Here is a 22,288-nt window from a genome sequence, read left to right on the forward strand (position 1 = left end):
TGGGTAGTGAAAAGCAAATAGTGTAATTACTCCCAAGTTTCCAAGTCTCCACTCGACCCTGTTTGCGTAATAACGTGGAGTTGTTGTTGAACAGGTTTGGTGAACACCAGGAATGTTCCCGCAAACATTACTACATTTCAAAATGTTCACGACAGGTATGAAGGTGTGTTGTTGGTCGAACATTTATTGATTCTATAGTATGAACCGTGTGGCCCGTGCGTAAGAGGCGTGATGAACACTGCCTCCGATACTCCGCCCGGTAATGTGATGGGAGGGTGGTGATTAAAGCAGGAGGGCAGCAGCGAGTTGGGACGCGTCTTTCTGGAGAGAAGGTGGAGGGGACAGGACTGACTCTACCCTCCTGAAGGCTTCTGAGACCGTGAGACAGCGGCGGGGCTTCACTGAGAACTGATTCTGCTCGGACAGTCTCCGGTGCGTCCGTCCAATGTGCGCCACAGCGCTTCGTCTCCTCACCGTCCTGTGTGGACTGGCGGCTTCAGGTGAGACACAAAGCTAATATTTTCTCCTCTCCAAACCTCTTTAATGTCGTATAACCACACACAGACGGAGCTGGATACATTTATGTCCATAAAGAAACGTCCTTCGTAGTAAAGTGGTGCGTTTATGTCATCGCTAAGTCTTTTTTTTCTTCCTTAATCCAACTTAAAATGAGCCACCAGAGAGAGTCAAACAATCGAGGCTCAGGTTAGAGTCGAAAACAGGTTTGAAGGCTCAGTGGGGAACCGTAATCTTGATCTAGGAGCGCCCGTCGTGCGTCACCGGGAGCAGGACAAGTTGCCTTCAGATTTCCTTTAGACCGTTTGTTCTCCACCTTAAACTACGCGCAGCATATTGTGCTTTGATTTAAACCTGTATCCGTCCTTTGAAGGGGAGAAGTCCACTTGTTTCCCGTCAGCAGGAGGTGGGGGCCCCAGGTCCAGGCTATTTCCCCCTCGGATTCCAACAGTGGCTGGATGCTTAATGGGAAACCTTTTAATAACGTAGATCGCTGCGTCGTTCAGACTGTTTATCATTGAAGTAATCTGTGTCAATCACATTTAAGTGGATTACATTGATCAGACATCTTGATCCACCGCTAAAGAGAGCCTTGTTGGCTTTCACTGACAGGCTGCTTCTGTGTCTTAAAGGCTGGGAGGCATCAAAACAACAGCACATGCAGGTCGGTTCTGATAACAGCTCAGCAGGACTCTGGTTATAATTCAGCCAAAAATCAACCTGCAACTCCAGTTCAAGTTCAATGAGCTCTGTGTTATATTTTGTTGAATAGTTACTTGCTTAGTTCACAGCCCCCCCAGCCTGAATTGGAAGTTTCTGTTTCTGAATAAAGAGTGTGTGTGTGTGTGTGTGTGTGTGTGTGTGTGTGTGTGTGTGTGTGTGTGTGTGTGCACCGTGCTTCTTTAGTCATAAGCAAACACGGACGGCTTTTGGAAGTTTCTGTAATTAGATTCTTCCTCTTACATTGTTCTCCAAGCAGGCAGCCAAAACATTCACCCACTGACAAGTGTTAGCTTGTCCAGCTGTACTGGTTCAACACAGAGTGGGCGTCTCCCAGGTCTTACTGGGGATCTGGCGTGATCTCTTATTCACCTCGCGTGGACTCTGTGTGTTCCGTGTCGACGTTCCAGCAGGATTATTGGCTCAGGCGGTTTGTGAGAATGATACTGGGATAGAAAAAGAACAAACTGGGCTTTAGGTTTAGCGCCAGGAGAGAGGCTGGGAGTCACTCCCTATGTAAAGTCCTTAAACGCGGTCTGCTCCAAATGTAAACAGGGAATTAAGAGTTTGAGATGCTCCGAACGACTCAACCTAATAATATGCTTTTATTTTGAAATGATTCACAAGGTTTGCAGCACAATGCTGATAGAAAGAATCCTGGTTGTAGCTCTTAATGCAGGTATTAACGAGAAGTTTGCTGAAGCGTGATTCTCTCTCATTCAGAGCGGGGAATGTGAAACATGGATGTGTGATAAAAACAAGAAGCCAAACCAGTCCTTCAGGTGCGGGACTGCCAATCCAACAAGAGGCCGACGATGTGTCGAACCAGGGTGTATGTCGCACATAAGAGCCGGTAATCCTGTGGAGGAGCTGCTGAGTCAGCAGTGGGGTTGTGCTTGGAGGCTGTTTGATGGATTAAACTCTTATCCCCCACGACGCATTTTCCTCCGGGAAGCTGGGCAATTTCATCAGGAGCAGGAGGGACGAGAAGGTGTTTGACGATTGACCCGGTTAGAATCAAAAATGGTGGACGGCGTATCGAACCGCTAACTACGACTGTCCGGTCTCAGACACTTCCAGATGCCAAAACTGTGCTCGTGACGTCCCGCACGCTTGGAAACCAAATCAGGAACGTGGTGTCAGTTTCAAAATGTCCTCTCTCCATCTCATGGAGACAAACCTGTCGCTCACAGGCTTCAGCGTGAAAGCTCGGCCTTGTTAGGGGGAGAAAACGGGGCTGGAAACGCTCCGACCTCTTACAGCGCGGACTCTTTGTGTGTTTAGACCCATCCTAAGTGTTTCCTCTTGGGCAGGAATCGGGTTTCCTGGTGCTTTTTTGGTGCTCCCTTTGTGTTTGAGCTATAATGAAGCGAGGAAAGCCACAAGCACACACCATCAAGGAAACGGTGTAATCAAGCCTGTTCCCTGATTTACACATGTCTCACACGCAGCAAAACCTCTTAATAGTGTAAAATCATTTCCTCATTGGTGGAATTTACTCAGGGACATTTATCGTGAGCTGATGTGCTGCAGTTAAGGTATCTGACTTTACCTCACGGCTGCTAATTCTTCCAAAATATGCATCCATCTCAATCTGTAGTCAACCTGTGGCTGTTGCTAAGCGCAGTGTGTCCTCCTCTGCTCTCTGAGCGGCGCCCCAACTCTCCCGTTAGCCCACCGCCGGCGCCGCCAGGCCACAGATTGTGCTGACTTTATTGATTGAACACAGAAGGACGTTATAATTAATGCACACGGCCGCCTGCAGGAAGCCTGTTTCCACGGAGACCGTTTCCGATATAAAACGGCAAAATCTTGGTATAATATGTCATTTAGAGTTTTGTAAAATACATTTAAAACCTTACTGGGGACGACCACAGGCTGGCCTCATGGTGACTGGTTTTCCCAGTTCAATGTTCCCTCGTCTGTGGAAACGCAGGAGATCGGCTGTGTCAACAGCTTTGCTTCTCATTTACACCTTTAGGCCTCCTAATGTTGCACCTTTTAATCTACATTAATACACTTTACAGTATATATCACAGTCCGCATTTTACTGTCTATAATTGAGCCAGTTTATTTTGTCAAACTCTAAATATGACCTTCCCACATGCTAGCGCGATGTTTAGCAATAGCATGCCATTTAAATCTATGAAGGATTGCTTCCCAGATGGTTTCATTTTAACCAGCCTGAAGTGGAAAGTATTGAACATTGACTTGTGCAGTTAATTGCAGATAAAAATCACTGCAGCCTGATGGAAACAGAGAAGCCGTGAGTCATCCGAACAGCACATAAGCCAAACTAGAAAGATTAAAACGGCCTTTTGAGTGCAAAAATCGCAGCTTTGACACAGAGCAAAGGTCACTGTTTTTATCTGTGGCATTAGTGGAAAAACAGATAATTGTCTTTACTGTATTTCCTGAATTGACAATTCGACCCGACCCTCAACATAGCTCCATGTTAATAGGGCATGAAAAACTCTCTCTCTCTTTGCGTGTGTGTGTGTGTGTGTGTGTGTGTGTGTGTGTGTGTGTGCAGGGGTGCGTATGCACAGGGTGTGTGTGCAGGGTGTGGTCACGCAGGATGTCCACTCATAAACACATCAAGGCTGCTTGTACACATTGGACAAACAAACAACAGAACCATCTCATCTCCTTCCTTCAAACCACCATCCAGCGGCTCATCCATCTTCCCAATCCTCTCCTTTTTACTCCTCATCTCCTGCCTCACCTCCTTCTTTTTGCTAAACCCGGCGCCGCGCGTTCACTGGCGTTCCTCCCTCAGGAGTTGGTCGTTGCTAATGAATGATTAAACAGTCATCGTGTAATTTCTGCTGCGGGGACAAATCGCTTTAGCAGCTGAGGAACTGTACATAAGTGTTCTGCCATTCTGCTAATATTAATTTGGTCTTCAAGAAGGCCTAATTAACCTTTAATCCTTAACGAGCCCTGTCTGCATCAAAGGATGGTGTGTAATGAAAGCTATTCAATTTTTGGTTATTGAAAAGAGATTAGCTATGCTTATTTAAATCCATGCACTGACTAGATTAGCTAAAGGGAAGGCATTTGAAATGATGTACTGGCCGGAAGGAACGGCTCCTCTCGATTCATGAAGCATGATGAATCATTTAGCGCGAGCTAAATAATTTTGAGGGGGAGGATACACAATCTAATATACAGTACAGCTGAGCCGTGCTCCCGGGTGCAGAAATGGGGATGTAAAAATGCAACTTTAATCCGACATCGACGGCATGAGGAATACGTGTGAGCTGAATTGGGATCAGTCGACACCAGTGGTAGCAAAACATTTTAGCCCTTTACTGCTTCCTCTCCTGAAGCGAGGTCTTTTTATGACTTGAAACATGGAAACTTGTGGTTTTCTCACTATTGTGTGTTAGGCTGATGAAATTGCCTCATGATATGCGAATGTGAGCATGTGCGCGCCCGTGACGACCCACACACGGTGCTGCTCGGACCCCCAGGGGCCCCGAATACAAAGAGGTGGAAGACTAATGGAAGATGGATGAATGGTCTCAGCCGTTGGTTGCATAGGTACTGTAGATGTGTATTTTAATTCTAACACACCCCCAATACACACACACACCATATTACTTCTATCTTTGTGAGGACTTTGGGTGTATTGGGGAAAAGTCCAAGGGTCAAAACCAAGTCTTGACCCTCAAAAATATGAGGACCAGCCAAAATGTCCTCACTTTGCTAGTAAATGCATATTTGGTTTTCAGGATGTGGCGAGGGGAATCTTTTGAGCAGAGGAGGGATCGTAAAGAACAGGTCCTAATGATGAGCACGTGCTGATGCCATCTGTCAAAAGAACATTGATTAAATTGGATCCATTAACACCAAGAACAGACACAACTGATAAAGCCCCCATTATTCCTTTCAGTAAATTTAGCCTGACATGATTGTGATCTTAATCTTTTTTTTTTGATCTATTATGCTGAATCATTTCAATGATTAAAACGGAGCGATTGAACCTCTAATTGTTTCACACGTCTTCAGTTAAGCTGCTTTGTGGACCAAAAGTCAGATATTTGACCACACCCTCTCGCCTTTAACTTATTTACTGGTTAAAAATATATTGATCGGGGACAAAGTGAACGCCGGTTGACTTCACAATGACAGCGTACAGTAATTACATGTTTTTTCCTGCAAGAAAAATACTATTTGAGTGGAACAATTAGCAAAGATGGACATTTCTTGTAGCGTCTACACTTGGTAGACGGACTCATTTAAAACACATTAGGCTTTTAGAGAGTTGTCAGGGTCTGCTGATGACAGACAGGCCCATCAGCTGGCTCTCTCATCCCACCCCACCCCACAGGAAACTCCCCCCAGCCTGATAAGACACAGAGCAAGTTGGGGGCCGAGCCCAACAGCTGGTGAGGTGTAGTAAGGGCTGCGTAATGGAATCATGGTGGTTCTGCAGATCTGGAACAAATAAACTGGATTACTGATAAGATATTTGAGAGAAACCTGTTATTCCTTGCGTTGAAGTCAACATTATGATGGAGCGAAAACCTTCAAGTTCCCGCCGACGACACGTGTGAAAACATGGATTCTCATGGAAGCCTCTCGCATAATTCCTAGCAGAACATTCTGTGTAAGCTCCGTGTATGTCGCAGGAGTGCCACGGGTGAGCGGGATGCGAGTATACACCCCCGGGGACGTGGAGGCGGTCAACGGGACCGATGTCCGTCTAAAGTGCACCTTCCAAAGTTCTGCGCCCATCAACCCAAACACTATTGTCATCTTCTGGAGCTTCAGGCCTCTCAAACCAGGCAGAGAAGAATCAGTAAGTAAAGCCTCAGGTGGGATCCGACCCCTTCACTCTAAGCGAGTCTTTGGACCATGGAGCTGTGCGAACAGAACATCCTTTCAAGTTCAGCCCAATCTACCTACTGCATTTACTTTTTTAGGTCTTCCACTACCAACAGCGACCATACCCACCCCCTGATGGCATTTTCAGGAAGCGCGTCATCTGGGCCGGAGACGTGATGGGCCGCGACGCCTCCATCATCATACAGGAGGTCAAGTTCATCTATAACGGCACCTTTGTCTGCCAGGTCAAGAATCCGCCGGATGTTCACGGCCCGAGCGGAGAGATTCGGCTCCGCGTGGTCACTACAGGTCTGCCCCCTCACTCCAAACAAAATATCCTTCCATCCTTCCAGTGGTGGGAAATCATAGCGCTCACATGTTCCTGAAATGTTGCTGTCTTCCCGTGTCACCTTCTTATCTCCAGCCTCGTTCTCCGATCTTCTCCTGCTGGCGTTGGCTATCGGAGGGGGCATCGCCGCCATCGTGTTGTTCCTCATCATCGTTGTGTCCTGCAGGCGGTGCAAGAAGAGGAGACAAAGGCCGCGAGAAAGATGCGAGGAGGCCCCCCGCAAAGAGAGAAAAGACCCTACAGTGTGGTAAGACTGAGAGGAGAGGGAAGGGGGGGAGGAAGCGTTGGAGAAGAATGGCACACTTCCTCTCTCACTCCCATTTTAACTATGGGGATGAGGGCAGGTGTTCGTCCGTCTCGGGGCCGAGGGGTTGATTCCTTTCCTGCTGGATACACCACTTCAACTTCTTTCCACAACTGCACCCTTTGGATCTAAAAAGCGGACCACCCACGGGCACCTGCCATTATCAAGGGCTCAGTTAAGAATTGTGGAATCGTGTAGAAAGTTGTAGATATGTAGAACTTTAGCCAAATGCTGTGTTTCTATCACCATGTAGCCTTTTGTTTTCAAGTCACAAAGTCCTTTTATATGCCTGAGTGCAGCAATGGTCTCAGCACCGCGAGCATTTACAGGTGCAGCACCCTTTCTTCATTTATTTATGCCCCCAATTCTGTCCTTATAATTTGTCTCCAAGTGTCTCTTGTGACCATTGGTTTTTACCCAAGGCCTAAAAAGTCACAGCCATTTATTAAGTTAAATAATTAATGGGCATACGTCTCGCAGACGCTCTTGACCTTTGAGTGTATTCTCGCCTTATGTCCCCGACGGCGACCGGGGTGATATTTGGTGGTGGTGTGTATGTGCGCCGCAGACATCACACCCTCATCAACAAAAAGACAATAACTACATTTTATAAAACGCTGCTGCAGCACATGCAAAGCCAACTGAAGCTCGCGCCCACAACCAGCTGTGGCTTTCAAATCTATTGCCCTGATTATTGATGGAAGCCAGATAAAGCTCAGACCTTGCTGCACCGTACATAAATAAGGCCTTTCAGACTCCAAACTCATTTCCTGTACAGAGTAAATGATCGGACATGTTGTCCCGCAGCGATAAGGAATCCTCTCGCTTATATTTGTATTAACACAAGTCGTGATTTGTAATAATAATGTAGTGAAAAGTAGAACACTGAACCACGGTTGAGCAGTTTCTTTCTCTGCTGTTTGATAATGAAGTTACCGTCAAAACATGTGCAAAGATCCAGTTGTCATATATCTGCTGTCAAACTACACTCTTGGAAATAATGATGCCTTTTTTTGAAGGGTTAAAAGTTCCATTAGCTTCTGACAATATTTCTTAGCGTAAAGGAGTTTTCAGCGGATCTCGTGCGATCCAAAGAGCCTTACTGGAACCACCAGGTTGAAACGGTTGAATTTTAAAGTACTAGTTCTTCACTGAACCTTTTTGATTACAGCCCACTGTAAAATGCAGAAGTTCTTCTTACTGAATCTCTAAAAGTTTACGGGCTATGTGCCATCTTGAGAGTGATCCAAAATCTGTTCTGTCAGAGCCTGATGCTGGCTGCTTACGTGTAATGTTCTGTACCCATTCTCACACTTTGAGTGAGTTTCTTGGAACCGGTGAGTCAGAGCGTTGCTATTTTCTGGTAAATTTGCTGCTGATAACACATGTACCATGTGTTCTGAAAGATAATGAAAGCAGGCCCACAGATGAATGAAAGATGGGCCTATCGGAGTGTGGAGCGAGTAGATTCTGGCACTCTGTGACAACAATTCTAAATATCTTTCAACCTGCGCCACTGTGATGATCAGGACCTTCAGGTCCTTGTGGAACTCCCTGAATTAGTTCTGGATAGAACCTTTTGTAAAAAAAAAAGAAAAACAAGATGCATTGCTGATTAAACTCCTTGCTTAGGCTCAATAATCTTGTACTTATGATTCCAGATAAAACTCTTAGAGTGGGCCCTAAATGAAGACATCTGGTGGTTCTAGGTCAAAGCTTTTAGGTTTCACAGATTTTCAGCTCTATTTTTTTTATTTCCAAGAGTGTACACTGGGTGATGTGGTGTAAATCTCTGTCTAATTTACTCCTGATGTATTGTTGTACATTCCGTGTTGTTATGATCTTGCAAAGATAATCAAGGTGCTATGAAAATAGACATTCCTTGCAGAGTAGAAGCTCAAGCTTGTAAATCACATTCCCTCTGTGATGCAGAGTGTCTTTTTTCATCAACATGCTTCTTTTGTGGTAAAACCTCCTTCTGGGACTTCTCTGTTATTTCCGAGGCTTTGAGATCTATCTCTTAAAGACGGCACCAGTGTTTACTGTCAAATGTGGCTCCTGCTAACAGCCGAGCGTCTGAAAGACGACTCCTTCTCCGTCACATTTATTTGGGCCTCGAACCAGATCTTTGGAAATCTGTGAGGGGGAAGGAAACAGATTTCCTGTAATCAGCTGCAGCCATGTAAACAGAGCATTTGTTAATTTCTTTTCTTAATTCTGGTTAACTCTTCGGGACGCTAACTCTTCCCTGCTTGGTTCATCCTGTCGGCTCATTTCTCATTTCCCACCGGTGTTTGACTGTGCTCGCGCCTCTACGCGAATGATTCACGGGTGTCATGCACGCATTTTTGTGGTGACCCCTGTGTGTGTCTGACTTTGACCTCGTTGATGCATGGCTCTTTGTGTTCGTGTCCCAGCCACCCGTTGATGGCAGCCCACCTCTACAAATCAAACACATCCGTAGAGATTGACAGTTCAGATGGCATGATCTCAGATCCCAGCACCAAAGACTCAAGTTCTTCTTCAGAGGAGAGCCCCAGCTCAGATGAAGACGATGGTGACGACTCGTCCTGAGGAGGCAGGGACGGACAGAGCTGGCTATCACGGGTAACGCCTTGTCAAAGCGCCAGAACATTGTTCATCAGAGGGTGAAAATCGGAAAATTTGACAGGTTCCGGTTGAGGAGGAGGACAAGCGCAGCTTCTCAATGTGACTAAAGTTTTGAAGGATGATAAAAAGTATTAGTCACTGCTTCCACAGTGTGAGGGCTGAAAATGTTGGGACCATGTTACAGCCGAAGCTGAGGGCCACCTTAGGACCTGTCTGTCTGTGGTAATATTTCCTGTGCAGGTAGTTGTGACCTTATATTAGGAGTCAGATTGAAAAAGGAAAGCTTTATCTCAACTTTTGAGGTTTCCCAATTCTCCACCAGAAATACAAGGATCCAAAAAGACAAAGATGTTACCGTGAGGCACAGCTCACAACTACATTCGGTCCCAAAGTCATTTCATGAAACCTTAAAAGTAGCGTCCCAAAACCAAAATCGGAGGCACTTGTACCTTTTTTCCCCCTTTTTTTCCCAAAAAGAAATGCCCAGTTGTGTAAAATGACCTCTAGCAAAACACCTTCGCACTGTGCAATCCAGGACAACTCTGCATGTTCCAGGAAATGTGATAAACCTCACCCTTCTCGTTCTCAACACGCATGGAATAAAACTGCTGCCCAGGTTATAATAGGGGAGATCCTCTCTTGTCTCAGGATGAGATCCTGCAGGAATGAAGAGATATACCACTTGCCAAAGAGACATTCTGATGTATTTATTTGCAGTACCAACAGAGTCCAATAGGGGGCTCTGCCTGAATCACAGCGGTTTTTCTCGTGATTCTTTAATGGAATTATGTCACATCAGATAATCAGAGAAGCCTCATTGGAGCCACCACTCACAAAACTCACCACACACACCTGTTCAGGTATGAAAAACCTTGATCTCCGTGCTTCATGTGTACTAACGATGACTGTAATATACTGGTTTTTTTCCCCAAAGCAGATCTTTGTACCTACAACATGGAACAATATAGATTTGTACATGTTTAGTTAATGCCAGTATTTCACCACAGTGTATAAAATATGTTTGTTATAGAGCTTTTTCTTTTTTTTTTAAAATATTTTTTAATAAGAACGCAACTCTAATCTGTGTCATGTATGCATGCATCAACAACAACAATCTCACGCTGAGACTGATTTGATAGAGCTCATAACTTATGTAAGAGGAATTGTGTTATCTGCCATTTATTATGCATCATTGTGTTCAGTGCGGTGCCTCTGAGAGTGTGCACAACACCATATTTACCTGTAAACATTCAGCACCAACATATTTAATTTGCTGCTGCCAGGATTTGCTTCTTTGTTGGATCAGCCGTCTCATGACTGTACGCGTGTATTTGTGTGTGTTTTTAGAATTAAATCCAAATGGGCTGGGTAGATTGGTAGAAGTGCTTGTGTCACTTTGCTATGCAGTGCTAAAGCGACGCAACCATTATAGAATCTACGCGGTACACCATCTAATCACTGTAACCACGTTTTATTCAGACGTGCAAAGTCTTTCACCACTACTGTAAACACCTGTGGAGAAGATGTGTTACTGTTTAAAATATACTGGTGCGAGTAAATAGAAAAAAGCATCCAGGAACGTTCTGATGGAGAGGTTTGATTGCAGTTTAGTTCATAGCAAAATGCTAAGAAGACAAAGAGGAAGAAGGAAGCATCATTTAAAGGTGATTTTATACTGTGGAGTCGCTTCATAGATTCTACATGAATTACAAATGTCTATATACACTAAGAAACATTCAAAAATCACTAGTTGAGCATTGAGGTGAGGGCCTATGTTTTAGGCCTTTCTTGAACCCTGTAAAGTCCTTAAATGCAGCTAAATTTGACTGTTTACGTTTGAAAAATCATTCATTGGCATATTTTGTATAAAGCAACAAAGAACTACAGATGCAACTTTCTTATTAGAGACCAGCGTACGTGCAAAGGGATGAAAAGCCGGATAAAGTTACCTACGCTGTCTGGCCCCAAATATTGCCTCCTGTGTTGACAGGAGAAGAACCACCTTGTTGTTGACCTGAGCTGTCAGAAAGCCAGAGAGTGAAACAGAGACCACAGTACTGTGATGAAACAGAGAGGCCCCTGTGCTCACACACAATGCGATAATGTGTGTTTTGAATATGTGAGCAGACAGGTAACATTATTACCACTGGAAGTTTCAAGTGTTTCCTCAAACTCAGCATCTATTCAAAAGTTTGCTGTGGGAACTGTTACACAACACCTGCAGAGGGCAGGACAAAGAGAGGAGTGTTCAGAGAGGAGTGCCCTTTTACGCCTTAAAAACAAAACTGCTTATACTGGGACAGAGGGCAAATGACACTACAGCAGGACAGAGCTATATAAACTGGTTACAGTGGGACAGAGACTGGGTTGGAAAAGATATTCACTTTCTCAAATGAAATATGCTGTATATATAAAAAAAGCTTTGCAATGTGGAGCTATCGAGTAAAGTCTGAATGGATGGTGGATGGAAGCCATAGACCAGATTAGATAAATACAGAAATGGATTTCAGGAGGAGTCTGGGAGAGATAAACCACGAGAGTGAAGCAGAAATGGCAAAAGGCGGAAAAACAAATATGGTATCCCATTAGAGACAATTAGAACACGGAGATGAGGGAAAGGGACAGGGCAGTAAATGTTTGGAGAACCTCCTGAGAACATCTGGTGGGAGATAAGACAAAGATGAGTAAATGAATGAATCAAAATGCCATCAGCAACATATCGCTTATGTTCAATCTCCTTATAATTTTACAGCTTTTATATTTTGCTGATAAAATTCTGCATTCTTACATTGTGTTATTATGTGTTAGGTGTCCGTGACAACATTGAATGGCTATAATTCGTAGAATTCTGTCCCCTTTTTTCAAACTAATGTTGAAACAAATAGCAAGATAGAATAAAATCCTGCTACAATGTCTATTTAAGATGTGAAGTACCACAATTATGACCCAAGAAAAATACATTCTGAACGCAACTCAACATTCATTCATTAAATGTCTTTAAAAACAGCGGTGCCCCTGAAGGGTACACTAGGGCAGGCCTACGTTTCACAAACAAATAGTTCCCGTGCATTAAACATGACGTCACAAGTGGGCGTGCTTCTGTCTGTGCGTGTGTGTCCGCCTCCTGACACACCTGTTTGTCAGGTGTGAGACGCAGCACGCACGGAAAAGTTGAATAATGCGTTAGTCTGACATGGACGGAATTGAAGCCGGACTTTGAAGCAGCTTTAGAATGTTTTTGGCGTTCAGTGGTGCGAAACCGCCGTCACATGGCGGAATGTGCGGATCCTTCCGCGGGAGGAGCACGACGGTCCGGGGCCTGCTCTTCTGGCTCCTCGGTAAGCCTTGGACTTTAGTCCGCAGTGAACTGCCTGTCTGTTACTAGCTGTTTGCTCCTTTAATCGTAACTATTCCAACCTGTATAACTTTATAATCCAAAAATAACAGACAGATCATTATTATCCGACACCTCAACTGGGCAGAACTAGTTGACAGCGTCTGAATTTGAGGCCTTTATGGTTTCCCACATTAATATGTTGAAGATCTTCTCCCTAAGTAATGCTGGAATAAGGTGTTGCCAGGGGCCCAAGGCAAGAGACATTAAGATGGGGTTTCCATACGCTGAGGGATCCAAATTTTTTAAAATATGAATTTAAGAAATGTTTTGTGCCAGTAGGACAACCAGTGTAAACACACCTGTGAATCAGGAGTGTATTGAATGTTGTCAACATGTTGAATGTTAAACATGTTGACAAGTTAACTTGTTTCTAATCCAACTTTATCATGGTTCTATCTCCAGAGGTCTCCGGAGGTATTTTGATGACAGTGCAAACGCAGACAACAAAGTGCCTGGTGACTTTGTAGACTTTCACATTTGCATGGTTGCATTCAGAAGTATTTGGGCGGGGACTTTAGACCTGGAGGCTTTCAGCTTCTCAGAAAAGGCAGCTGTGATTGTAACCACGTAATCCGTGACAGGTTGTACTTTGTGTTGGATATTTTCTTTGTATTTATCATGACCAAAATGATCAAGGTTATCATTATTGTTGGTTATCATTATTGTCGCGTTATTGTTAAAATGTGTCCAAAAGTACTTAAAATCACTTAAAATCTCTGGAACACTCTCCGTGCAGGTGCCTTCCGCCATGTTTTCAGAGGCCAAACATTCCAAAGTGGCTGAGATGAAAAGTTTAAACACCAATGACCTCTAGAGGACATTCAAGACCGGACATTCTGTGAAGGATGATAAAGATTTCTTTAAAAAATGTGAATAATTAGCTAGCAATATTGTAACAAACAAATTTTACTGTGGTTTATTTTGATACTGGTAGTTGTTACGCCCATATTTTCTAGTGAGTATATTCTAACCACACTGCATCCCACAATATCAAAAAGATGATTTATATGATTCGATTAATTCAAATCCAATGTTTCAGAATATCTGAATGTTACTGTAGACAAACCAAAAATGCCAATAAAGATTTGTATGTAGAAATGTTGGGATACTGCAAAGGATAAACATGATCAGCCCTCAATACTTGCTTGGCTCCTTTTGCAAGAATTACTGCAGCCACGTGTAGTCGCATGGAAGGGACCGGTCTGGCCCTGCAGAGGGGTTCTGAAAGCCCAGGTCGCTCTGAAAGAGGCCTTCAGCTCTTCTGTGTGGTTGAGTTTGATGTTGCTCATCTTCATCTTCCTAATGCCTCCTAGATTCAACGATAGGGTTTCAGTCAGGGGTGTTTGTGGTATCTCCTAAAGCTATGACTCCATCTGTGGGCCTTGAGAATCCCCCTCATTGTCTTATATGGGCTTAGCTTCAAGGTAGTGGCTGTTCCTCTGGCTTGTGCACCTTGTTCTACATTTCCATGAATGTGTTTGGGACTGAGAACAGCAGCCTTCTTATGCCCTTTGGTGTCGTGCTGGGTGTCGATGATCATCAGGTCATGATGGTGTAGCCCACTGAACCAGACTGGGATTATTCAAAGGCTCAGAAACCCTTTGCAGCTGTTTGGAGTTAATACGCTTGTAATAGAAATGAATGGGTTTGGGTTAAGGTGATTTCTTTTTCTTTGGATACTTCTTCCACCTTTGAAACCATCCTTTCACACAGACATGCTGGAGGCTAAGACGTTACTCTCCAAACTCAACTGACCCCAACTCGTCGCAACCACACTTTTTGAATGAAACTGATGCGGTTTGTATTGCTTTTAAACCCTCGTGCCAAGATCTTAACCAGCCACACGGCAGAACCAGGCAGACTTCAGATGTCATCAATGACATCAGTCGCCAAAAACAGTACAGGCCTGTTGTGTCTGCTTTATTTGTCCTGAAGGAATGAGGGACCAGACCACAGCTGCTCGTCTGTCAGTTGTCCCCACAGACAATAGAAGCCCTCTGTTTGAAATCAGTGTTTCAAGTGGAACAAGTGTATATTGTAATAATGCTACACAGGGTATCTCACATAGGATGCATTGTCGGGGCACAAAAACCAAGCAGTCATTAAATCTTCTTCCTTGTCATTTGACGTTTTCCTCGTCTTTTCACCTGCAGCTTTGTCTCCAGTGTCCTCCATCTTTGTGAATACTCCAGCAGAACTCCAGGCATTTAAAGGAGAGGCTGTCATGTTGTCCTGCACTTTCACTTCCTCCAACACACCAACCAGTAAGATGTCTGTCGACTGGTCCTACAGGCCTCAGACTGGTGGGCCCCCACAGAATGTGAGTGGATGTTTAAACATTTTTACTAGGGTTGTCCTGATCCAGTAGCTTTGCTCCCGATGTAATACTAAATAAACACTGTCTTGCTGATCCGGTTTGCTGATCACTTCAAGCAGACCTACATTAAAGTTATTAATACCAGAGCAGCTATGTTTTACCAGAGGAATTACATCAAAAAATCCCACAGCCAAGCTGTTCCTTGATATATTTTTATTCCAGATCTAGGCTTATTAAGCAGATAACTGGAGCCATTAGGAGGCAGTTGCCAGACTTTAACAGTCTGAGCATTTCTGGTCTCTGGCCAAAAAAAACCCCAAATACTGAACAAAAGTGCCAGGCGTCTTTTTTGCTTTGAAAATGATTCCACGCTAAAGAAATTGCAGCTGTGCTCTTGCCAACACCGAGCAGTACTGCAGTATAGACCCATTTACAGAGGCTGCGCGTGCAACATGGTAACGGACGTACTGACCGGGTGGCAGAACCGAATCTGATGCTAAACAATAACCCCCACCAACATCAAAATTTCAGGCTGTTGCTTTATGTTGCTCCATTTGTTAAGATTAGTCTTTGCTTGCTTAACCAGCCTCTGCTAGCGGCCATCCTTCCGTTGCCACGCTCCATTTGTTAAGATTAGTCTTTGCTTGCTTAACAAGCCTCGGCTAGCGGCCATCCTTCTGCTGTCACGCTGCACCTGCAACCATCCTTGTTTACAAACAGTACCAGTCATGTTTCCTCCTTAAGCCAATCCAATTCCATTAAAAAGGTTGGTTTGGGGGCAACACTAATGTTTGTTACTCGTGACATTGGTAGCGAAACTGTTAGCGAATGACTCCCCTGCACTCATTACAACTGGCAACTGTTTATTTTTGAAACCCTAAACCATAAATTTCAATATTTAGATGTTGAGAACTGCGTCCCTAAGAGGAACTGGTTTCCTCATTTCTGCCTCCAGACCACACCAGCTTTCACCGGGTTTCTCAGGGTTGTTGGCCTGATTTAGCCAATTGTTCAGCTTGGTGTTGCAGCAAATTAATTACACATACTTTATGTTCCTAGAAGTTTGATACACAGGCGGTATTGTCACACTTTAGGCCAGGCCACTGTGGTACGCGCAGGAAACGGTGGCCACTTGGCGACTTAATACCCTTTCCTATGTGGAGTTTTTGTGGTCTTGTTTGAAGTGCGTTCACATATATCCGTCTAAACCCATAATTGCACTCAGCCCTCTAACCCTGCACGCTCTGGGTACGGTTTCACTGACCAGTCCACTAAAGATCCACCACATGAATTGAGCAGCTCCATTTGTACTTGAAAATACCCATCAAGTGCGGTTGTATGTAATTGCATTTGGACCAATGGAATCCGTAGTGCGGTAGCTGCAACCCTATATGGCATCATTTCCTATAGGAGCACTCAAGAGTTAAGTGGAGGCTAATGTTTCTTGGCTCCCCTGATTTGGAATACTGTTGGTTTAGTCATTAAGTTGGAACTTGTCTCGTCTCAGCATTTATATAGGAGGAGGAGGAGGAGTGTGTAGTAGCATATTCATCAGCTGATTGTCTAGAATTACCTCATAATGGCATAGTTAATAATCTTTGCTAATTTCTGACCCAGCCGATGTCCCTTTATCAAGGGCTGATAATGTGTTAATGTTCTCAGAAACAGCCAGTAGATGGAATCAATCCTGAAAGTTCCTTACTTCTGTCTTAAAGTCTTCACTCATTTTGCATCCATTTCCATTAGTATCCATATTTCACCCTGGGAACCACCGTGATTAAGCAGTGGAAAAGCTCTAGCACAAAACACAGTTTAGAAGCCAGAGCTGGCTTCCTGCATGATTACTGCAGCCCTGATGAGAATTAATTTTGGAGATTGGAGAGCAGAGGCCACGTGTTTGAATCTTTGATGTAATTATTGAATTTGGTAATTGAATTTTGCTGAATAATACAAAAAAAATCTCTAATGAGGATTACATCAGACACTTGGTGGCAAAAGGTCTTTCTTGGCTGTATTGCAGCTCCTCCTCTGAATGACTCACCTACCTTTTCCCTACCTTTTTAAAATTCTCATTGGGTTGACCGGATGTTCAAATAGATACAAATAAATACGGGAAGGGAGGCAGGTGAAGGGCGCCAGTCATGCTGAGGCTTCTGCTGAGAACCATTCTGTACTAATGGAACGATCCAGAACCCACCTGTCCTCCACAGGCTGAATGCCTATTTTTGTTCAGCCTCAGTTTGTGTTGTTTGACCCTGAATGTGTGCGTCCAGTTGCTGTTCCAACTTTTATTTCCTCAACGCTGTTTGTTGGAAATCAGCTGGATGTTTGATTTGGTGAACCGGACTAGATGGAATTTAATTTTCTTCCTGTAAAAACATTCTTGTCAGTAGCCTTGACTTGTTTTCAACCATGTCCATGATTGAGGAGATGTTTTGGTCTCTTAATGTCTGTCTCTTTCTTTACTACAAACAGAATTTACTAATTAGACATTCTTAACCTGCTGCTGGCTGAGGTGTAATTAAATCAATTATGCAAGAATTGTTCAAAATTCCATTATGCATTAATGTTGTTGCCAAAGAGATGGATGAAGTCAGTTGTAGCAGGATGACTCTGGGTGAAGTTCTACAGTCAGAACGTTACAGAAGCAGTCATGCTTGATTCTGTCCTGTGGTCTCACATGCTAATGCGTTGTGTACGACCACCCCACTACCCCTCCCCCTCCAGGCAGTTATTGGATTTCTTTCTGCAGGTAACACTATTGGATTTTTTTATTTGCACTCTTTCATACAGGTGTTTGATCTAGAGTGTGTTAAGCTAGCGTGTGAGCGCTAATGTCATTGGCGTTACGGTTTTCTGCCTTTTTAAGATACAACACTTTAACGATTTTGAGGTGGAGAGCTTCTTGTACCTTCTTGAACTATCTTCTTTTACAGACTCATCAAAATGTGATTTGATTGTAAAACCACAGCCCTGCGTGTGGGTATGTTCAGGCTGTGTGTGAATAAACACCACAGCTGTGTGTAGAATGCTGCTCTCTCACCCTCTCCACTGGGGTTATTAAGCTTAATTAAACTAACATCTGGATTAAAAGGTGAATGAACCTGCTCAGTAAGAATGGTGTTATCAAGCTAACCTTCTAAATCATTTTTTGTATCTCTCTTCTCTCTCTCTAGTTTTTCCACTTCTCCTCACAGGTTTTCCTCCCCCCGCCGGGTCAGTTCTTTGGCCGTATCCGGTGGCAGGGTACCCCGGCTCGCGGCGACGCCTCCATCTCTCTGATAAACGCAACGCTGAACGATAATGGAACCTACACGTGCTCGGTCAGGAACCCCCCCGATGTTCACGGGTCTCCATCATCACACACTGTGCTCACTGTCACACCAAAAGGTAGGAAAATGCAAAATGACCATCGGCTCTCTCGGCTGCATCTCTCAGTGCACCGGCGTTTATCTCACTACATCGTTAAGCACATCTGGACTAGTGATGTTTATGTAGGGGTCCGGGATAAATAAAACAGCTGTTTGACAAACGCAACAAGTGACCACGATGAGTGTCTGGACCCTGCAGTCAGAGGTCACCAGTCATGTGGGTGCGTCTAACCCAGGCATGGGCAAACTAAGGCCCGGGGGCCACACGCGGCCCGTTAAACGTTTTAATCCGGCCCGCCAAACTTGAAAAATTAAATGAATAAACCTTGTTAATGTTAAATTTTCACTGCAATTCTGGTGTTTTCCCACTAGAAAAAAGACAGTCAGGAGGAGAGTGATGGTGATATCCTGAAGGATAACAGAACTTTCAGTGCTTTAAAATAGAAATGGTTATTAATTTTTTTTAAAAGGCACATTTTATTCATTTGATTTTAAGTGTTTTAAGACTCATTCCAAAGTCAGATATTTTGTCTCTTCATTTTCATTTGAAATTAAAGCACATGTTTTCTCCATATCCCAAGATGTGTATTTTTTCTCCAATGAGGTGAGGTTACCAAAGCGCTCCATCCATCCATCTGCTCCTGGTCCGGCCCCTTTGTCAAATGTTAGAACCCATTGTGGCCCACGAATCAAAATGTTTGCCCACCCCTGGTCTAACCTAACGACCTCACTTCCTCTTCTCCAGCCCCCAGCATTCGCTTCTCTGACGTCACAGTCCTCCTCGTTTTTATCCTCCTCCCCTCCACTATCATCATGCTCTTTTTGATTGGACGGATGGTCTGTTCCAAGAAGATGTGTTGCAGATCCGCGCAATATAGATCATCCATCGAGGTCACAAAGGGGTGAGTCATGTGACCTGCCAGTTGCTGCCGTTATAACGCTAATGGGTGGTAATCAATAATCTATTAGATTGGGTATTTTTTTCATGACGGGAGAATACTTTCAGTAAATTCATTGTTTGCTTGCTGTAAACGATCGCGTCTACTGTGTTGGTGTGACATCAGCCTGACCGTCTGTTCTATGCTGTTCAGAGAGCTGCATGACGGCCTCCCACCACCCGGCAGAACCAAGATGCCCACGTGTTGTGACCTGTATCTGATGGTACGCTGCACTATATTTGGCTTCTAATCCATGAATAACTTAAACAGCACATATATCCCGCAGACATGGCTGCTTAATTTTACATAGTTCCAGGTCTGGCAGGGCTCAGGATTTATGAAATATAGATAGATTTGCGTGTGTGTGTCTGGGTTTTATGTCTTTAGCCACATCTCAGACTGTCTCTCTGCTCTGTGCAGGACCTGAAGATGAAGATGAGTATTACCACTTGAAAAAGAACTCTCTGGTGGATCAAGGCTATGCTGAATCTCAGTTGTAGAGAAGCCTGCAGGCTGGGAGGCGTACTTGCACCCTGTTTGCTGACCTAAAGGAATGGCGGTCACTGGTGGAGCCACTCAGAAGGTTTATGGTTTGTGGTGACAGTTTTATACATGTTTTGTTTCCACTTTCACATCTTTGGTGAAATCTCCAACATGTTGGGTTAGTACAGGATCACATCTGTCTGGCTCAAAGGAGCTTCAGGTGAATATTTTTTATATTTGTCACTTTCTTATTATGAAGGATAGAGATATGAGTTTAATTTATTGCGTGTCCGTGTGCATACGATTGATGTTTTGGAGAATAAACACTTTGATCATGTCAGTTTTGAACATTCAGTGCTATTTATATTGATTGATTATGATGGTAGTATATATGATGTTGTATATTTTCTATATTTTCAACCTCTTAGCACATCCGACTGTGCATTTTCAGTAAATATCAGTCTTTATTGGTTTGGATATTTCATTTCACTTTGTTTGCACTCATTCATTAAAGATGCTAAATAAAATCAGCTGTGAGGACGAGTTAAAGTGTCGACTGTGTGGCTTCCGTTTGATCCACAATTGATAATTAAAGGTCTGGGGTGAAACACGGATCCTCGTCTTGTCTCGTGTCTTAACTGCTTCTTTTCCATTCATACTTGTAGGTTTTAATATTTCACTCTGAGCTGGAGCAATTATCATTCCTGAATCATCTGAACTGCCATGGCAACAGCTTGCTGATGTCAGCCAGGAGAATAAATAAATGAAACCCTTGAAACATCTGCCTTTTGCTGAGAATTGTGGTTACAACTTATCAATACAACTAACCACTGATGGAATGTAACTAAATCCCTGTGAATGATTTCCACATCTGATTAGTTTCATTTTATATTTTACTTCCACTCTGCGATGTTTTTAAACTGACCAGTGTTACTTTGCTTGTAAAGGAAGAACATATTGGAGTTTTATTCACATTTGCAAACACCTAAACACAAAATTTAGTTCCCAGACTTTTGCAGCAAGTTATACTAGTTTAACAGGTTGGCCCTTAAAGTACTTTTGTCTTCTGCTACTTCCTGATCGAAATACATTTAATCCGTTTTATTATTTCGCAATCGGTTGATGTTTGTATCCGAGATGATACAGAAGTAAAACTTTTTAAAAGATTTTTTAAAATACTTTTTTACAAGCGTCTAATCCGGCCCCAGAATCACAATGCTCCAGCAAAAGCTGCAGTCAAGTCTTCAAATCTTGCTGAATATGTATCATCGTCCATATTCATCAGGTCAAATTTGTCTATTGTTGAATATTTACTAGACTAAAGAGTAAATGCATTCAAAATTCTGAGTTGGTAGAGGAGCAAAACTTCTCTGCACCAGATTTCAACAAAAGGAATCACTCATTTACTCGATTACTCAACACCAACGTTGCTAGGATACCTGAGGAATTGCCCCAAAAAACCTACATTCAAGTAGACGCATTCGGAATATTGGTGAAGCTGCTCATAAACTCTGGAAAAACCTCTGAAATGCGTTTGACACTTGCTCACCTCCACTTGCCGGGTGAGGAGGACCGTGCACGGCTGTTCCAGGTCTCCTCGCAGGAGATGATGCATCAGTGTTCTGCACTGCAGACAAACGTGGAGGGACTAACAGCCATTCAGACATCAGACTCTAAGCTCTTAATCCTACAGTCAGATTTGATCGTGGTGAGACGAAAACCTTCAAATTGCACTTGATACATATACCCAAGCATGTGGCAGCGCTTTGTTGCCATAGCAACAACAACTAGAGTTGTTTTCTGCGTTGACTCCTGCCTCAGCTGCTGTGGTTCACCCGGTGTCACCTGCAGACTCTAAATTGATGCGTGCGGTGACTCTAAGAATGCTCTCATTACTGACAATCCTGGAAATTTAATTAAAAAATACTGTCACTTTGTTTCCTGGTGTACGAGGACACGGACGTGCGCAGGTTAGCTTAGCTTGGTAGTTTACTGTTAGTGTCAAACTGATGGAGTAAAAGACTGTAACAGTTAATTAATGAGGGTGCTAAAAGGTCACAGGGTTGATGTGCAACATTTCTGGTGCGCTCGGATGGTTCTTTCTCAAAAGTATCCTATTTTCGAGACAGAGTGCCAATGAAGAGCTTACACAGGGTGTTGTCAGGTTGTACCTGACAGCTTCTCAATACAGCGCGACGCTATCGATCCGTGCAATCACTACAGCGGCAGATTCTACCCCTTTACTGGAAATCAAAGATCTGGACATGGACTTAGCATATGCTAATGTGTTCCAGAGCAGTTGATGGAGTTTGCATACACAGTTCTGTGTATCTGGGCAAACAAGGCGTCCAATCATCTCTTCATTTAGAGTGTTGAAGATTGCAAAAATCTGTAATTGGTGAATAGATGAGCACGTGTTAATGAAACGGATAATTTAATTTATGGCTGGT

At 43.7% G+C, this 22,288-nt stretch overlaps 2 protein-coding genes and 1 long non-coding RNA gene across 3 annotated transcripts; all 3 read left to right on the top strand.

The window, feature by feature from the left end:
- The first annotated feature begins 220 nt into the window (after positions 1 to 220).
- Positions 221 to 10,406, top strand: LOC130535523 (myelin protein zero-like protein 2). The gene is made up of 5 exons (XM_057050600.1): positions 221 to 500; positions 5,874 to 6,043; positions 6,168 to 6,378; positions 6,494 to 6,665; positions 9,140 to 10,406. Exons 1-5 carry the CDS (start codon positions 446 to 448, stop codon positions 9,294 to 9,296), a joined length of 765 nt encoding a protein of 254 aa, XP_056906580.1. The 5' UTR covers positions 221 to 445; the 3' UTR covers positions 9,297 to 10,406.
- On the top strand, positions 3,770 to 5,712 carry LOC130535528 (uncharacterized). Its single transcript, XR_008953154.1, has 2 exons — positions 3,770 to 4,526; positions 4,629 to 5,712. It is a non-coding gene; the product is annotated as an uncharacterized LOC130535528 (long non-coding RNA).
- Positions 10,407 to 12,423: 2,017 nt separating the features above from the next.
- Positions 12,424 to 20,450, top strand: mpzl3 (myelin protein zero-like 3). Its single transcript, XM_057050603.1, has 6 exons — positions 12,424 to 12,670; positions 14,883 to 15,049; positions 18,223 to 18,436; positions 19,163 to 19,319; positions 19,509 to 19,582; positions 19,776 to 20,450. The coding sequence occupies exons 1-6, from the start codon at positions 12,565 to 12,567 to the stop codon at positions 19,853 to 19,855; spliced, it is 798 nt and encodes a 265-aa protein (XP_056906583.1). The 5' UTR covers positions 12,424 to 12,564; the 3' UTR covers positions 19,856 to 20,450.
- Positions 20,451 to 22,288: the final 1,838 nt, after the last annotated feature.

The sequence above is a fragment of the Takifugu flavidus genome, chromosome 12 (genome assembly GCF_003711565.1).
Source record: "Takifugu flavidus isolate HTHZ2018 chromosome 12, ASM371156v2, whole genome shotgun sequence".
NCBI lineage: Eukaryota > Metazoa > Chordata > Actinopteri > Tetraodontiformes > Tetraodontidae > Takifugu > Takifugu flavidus.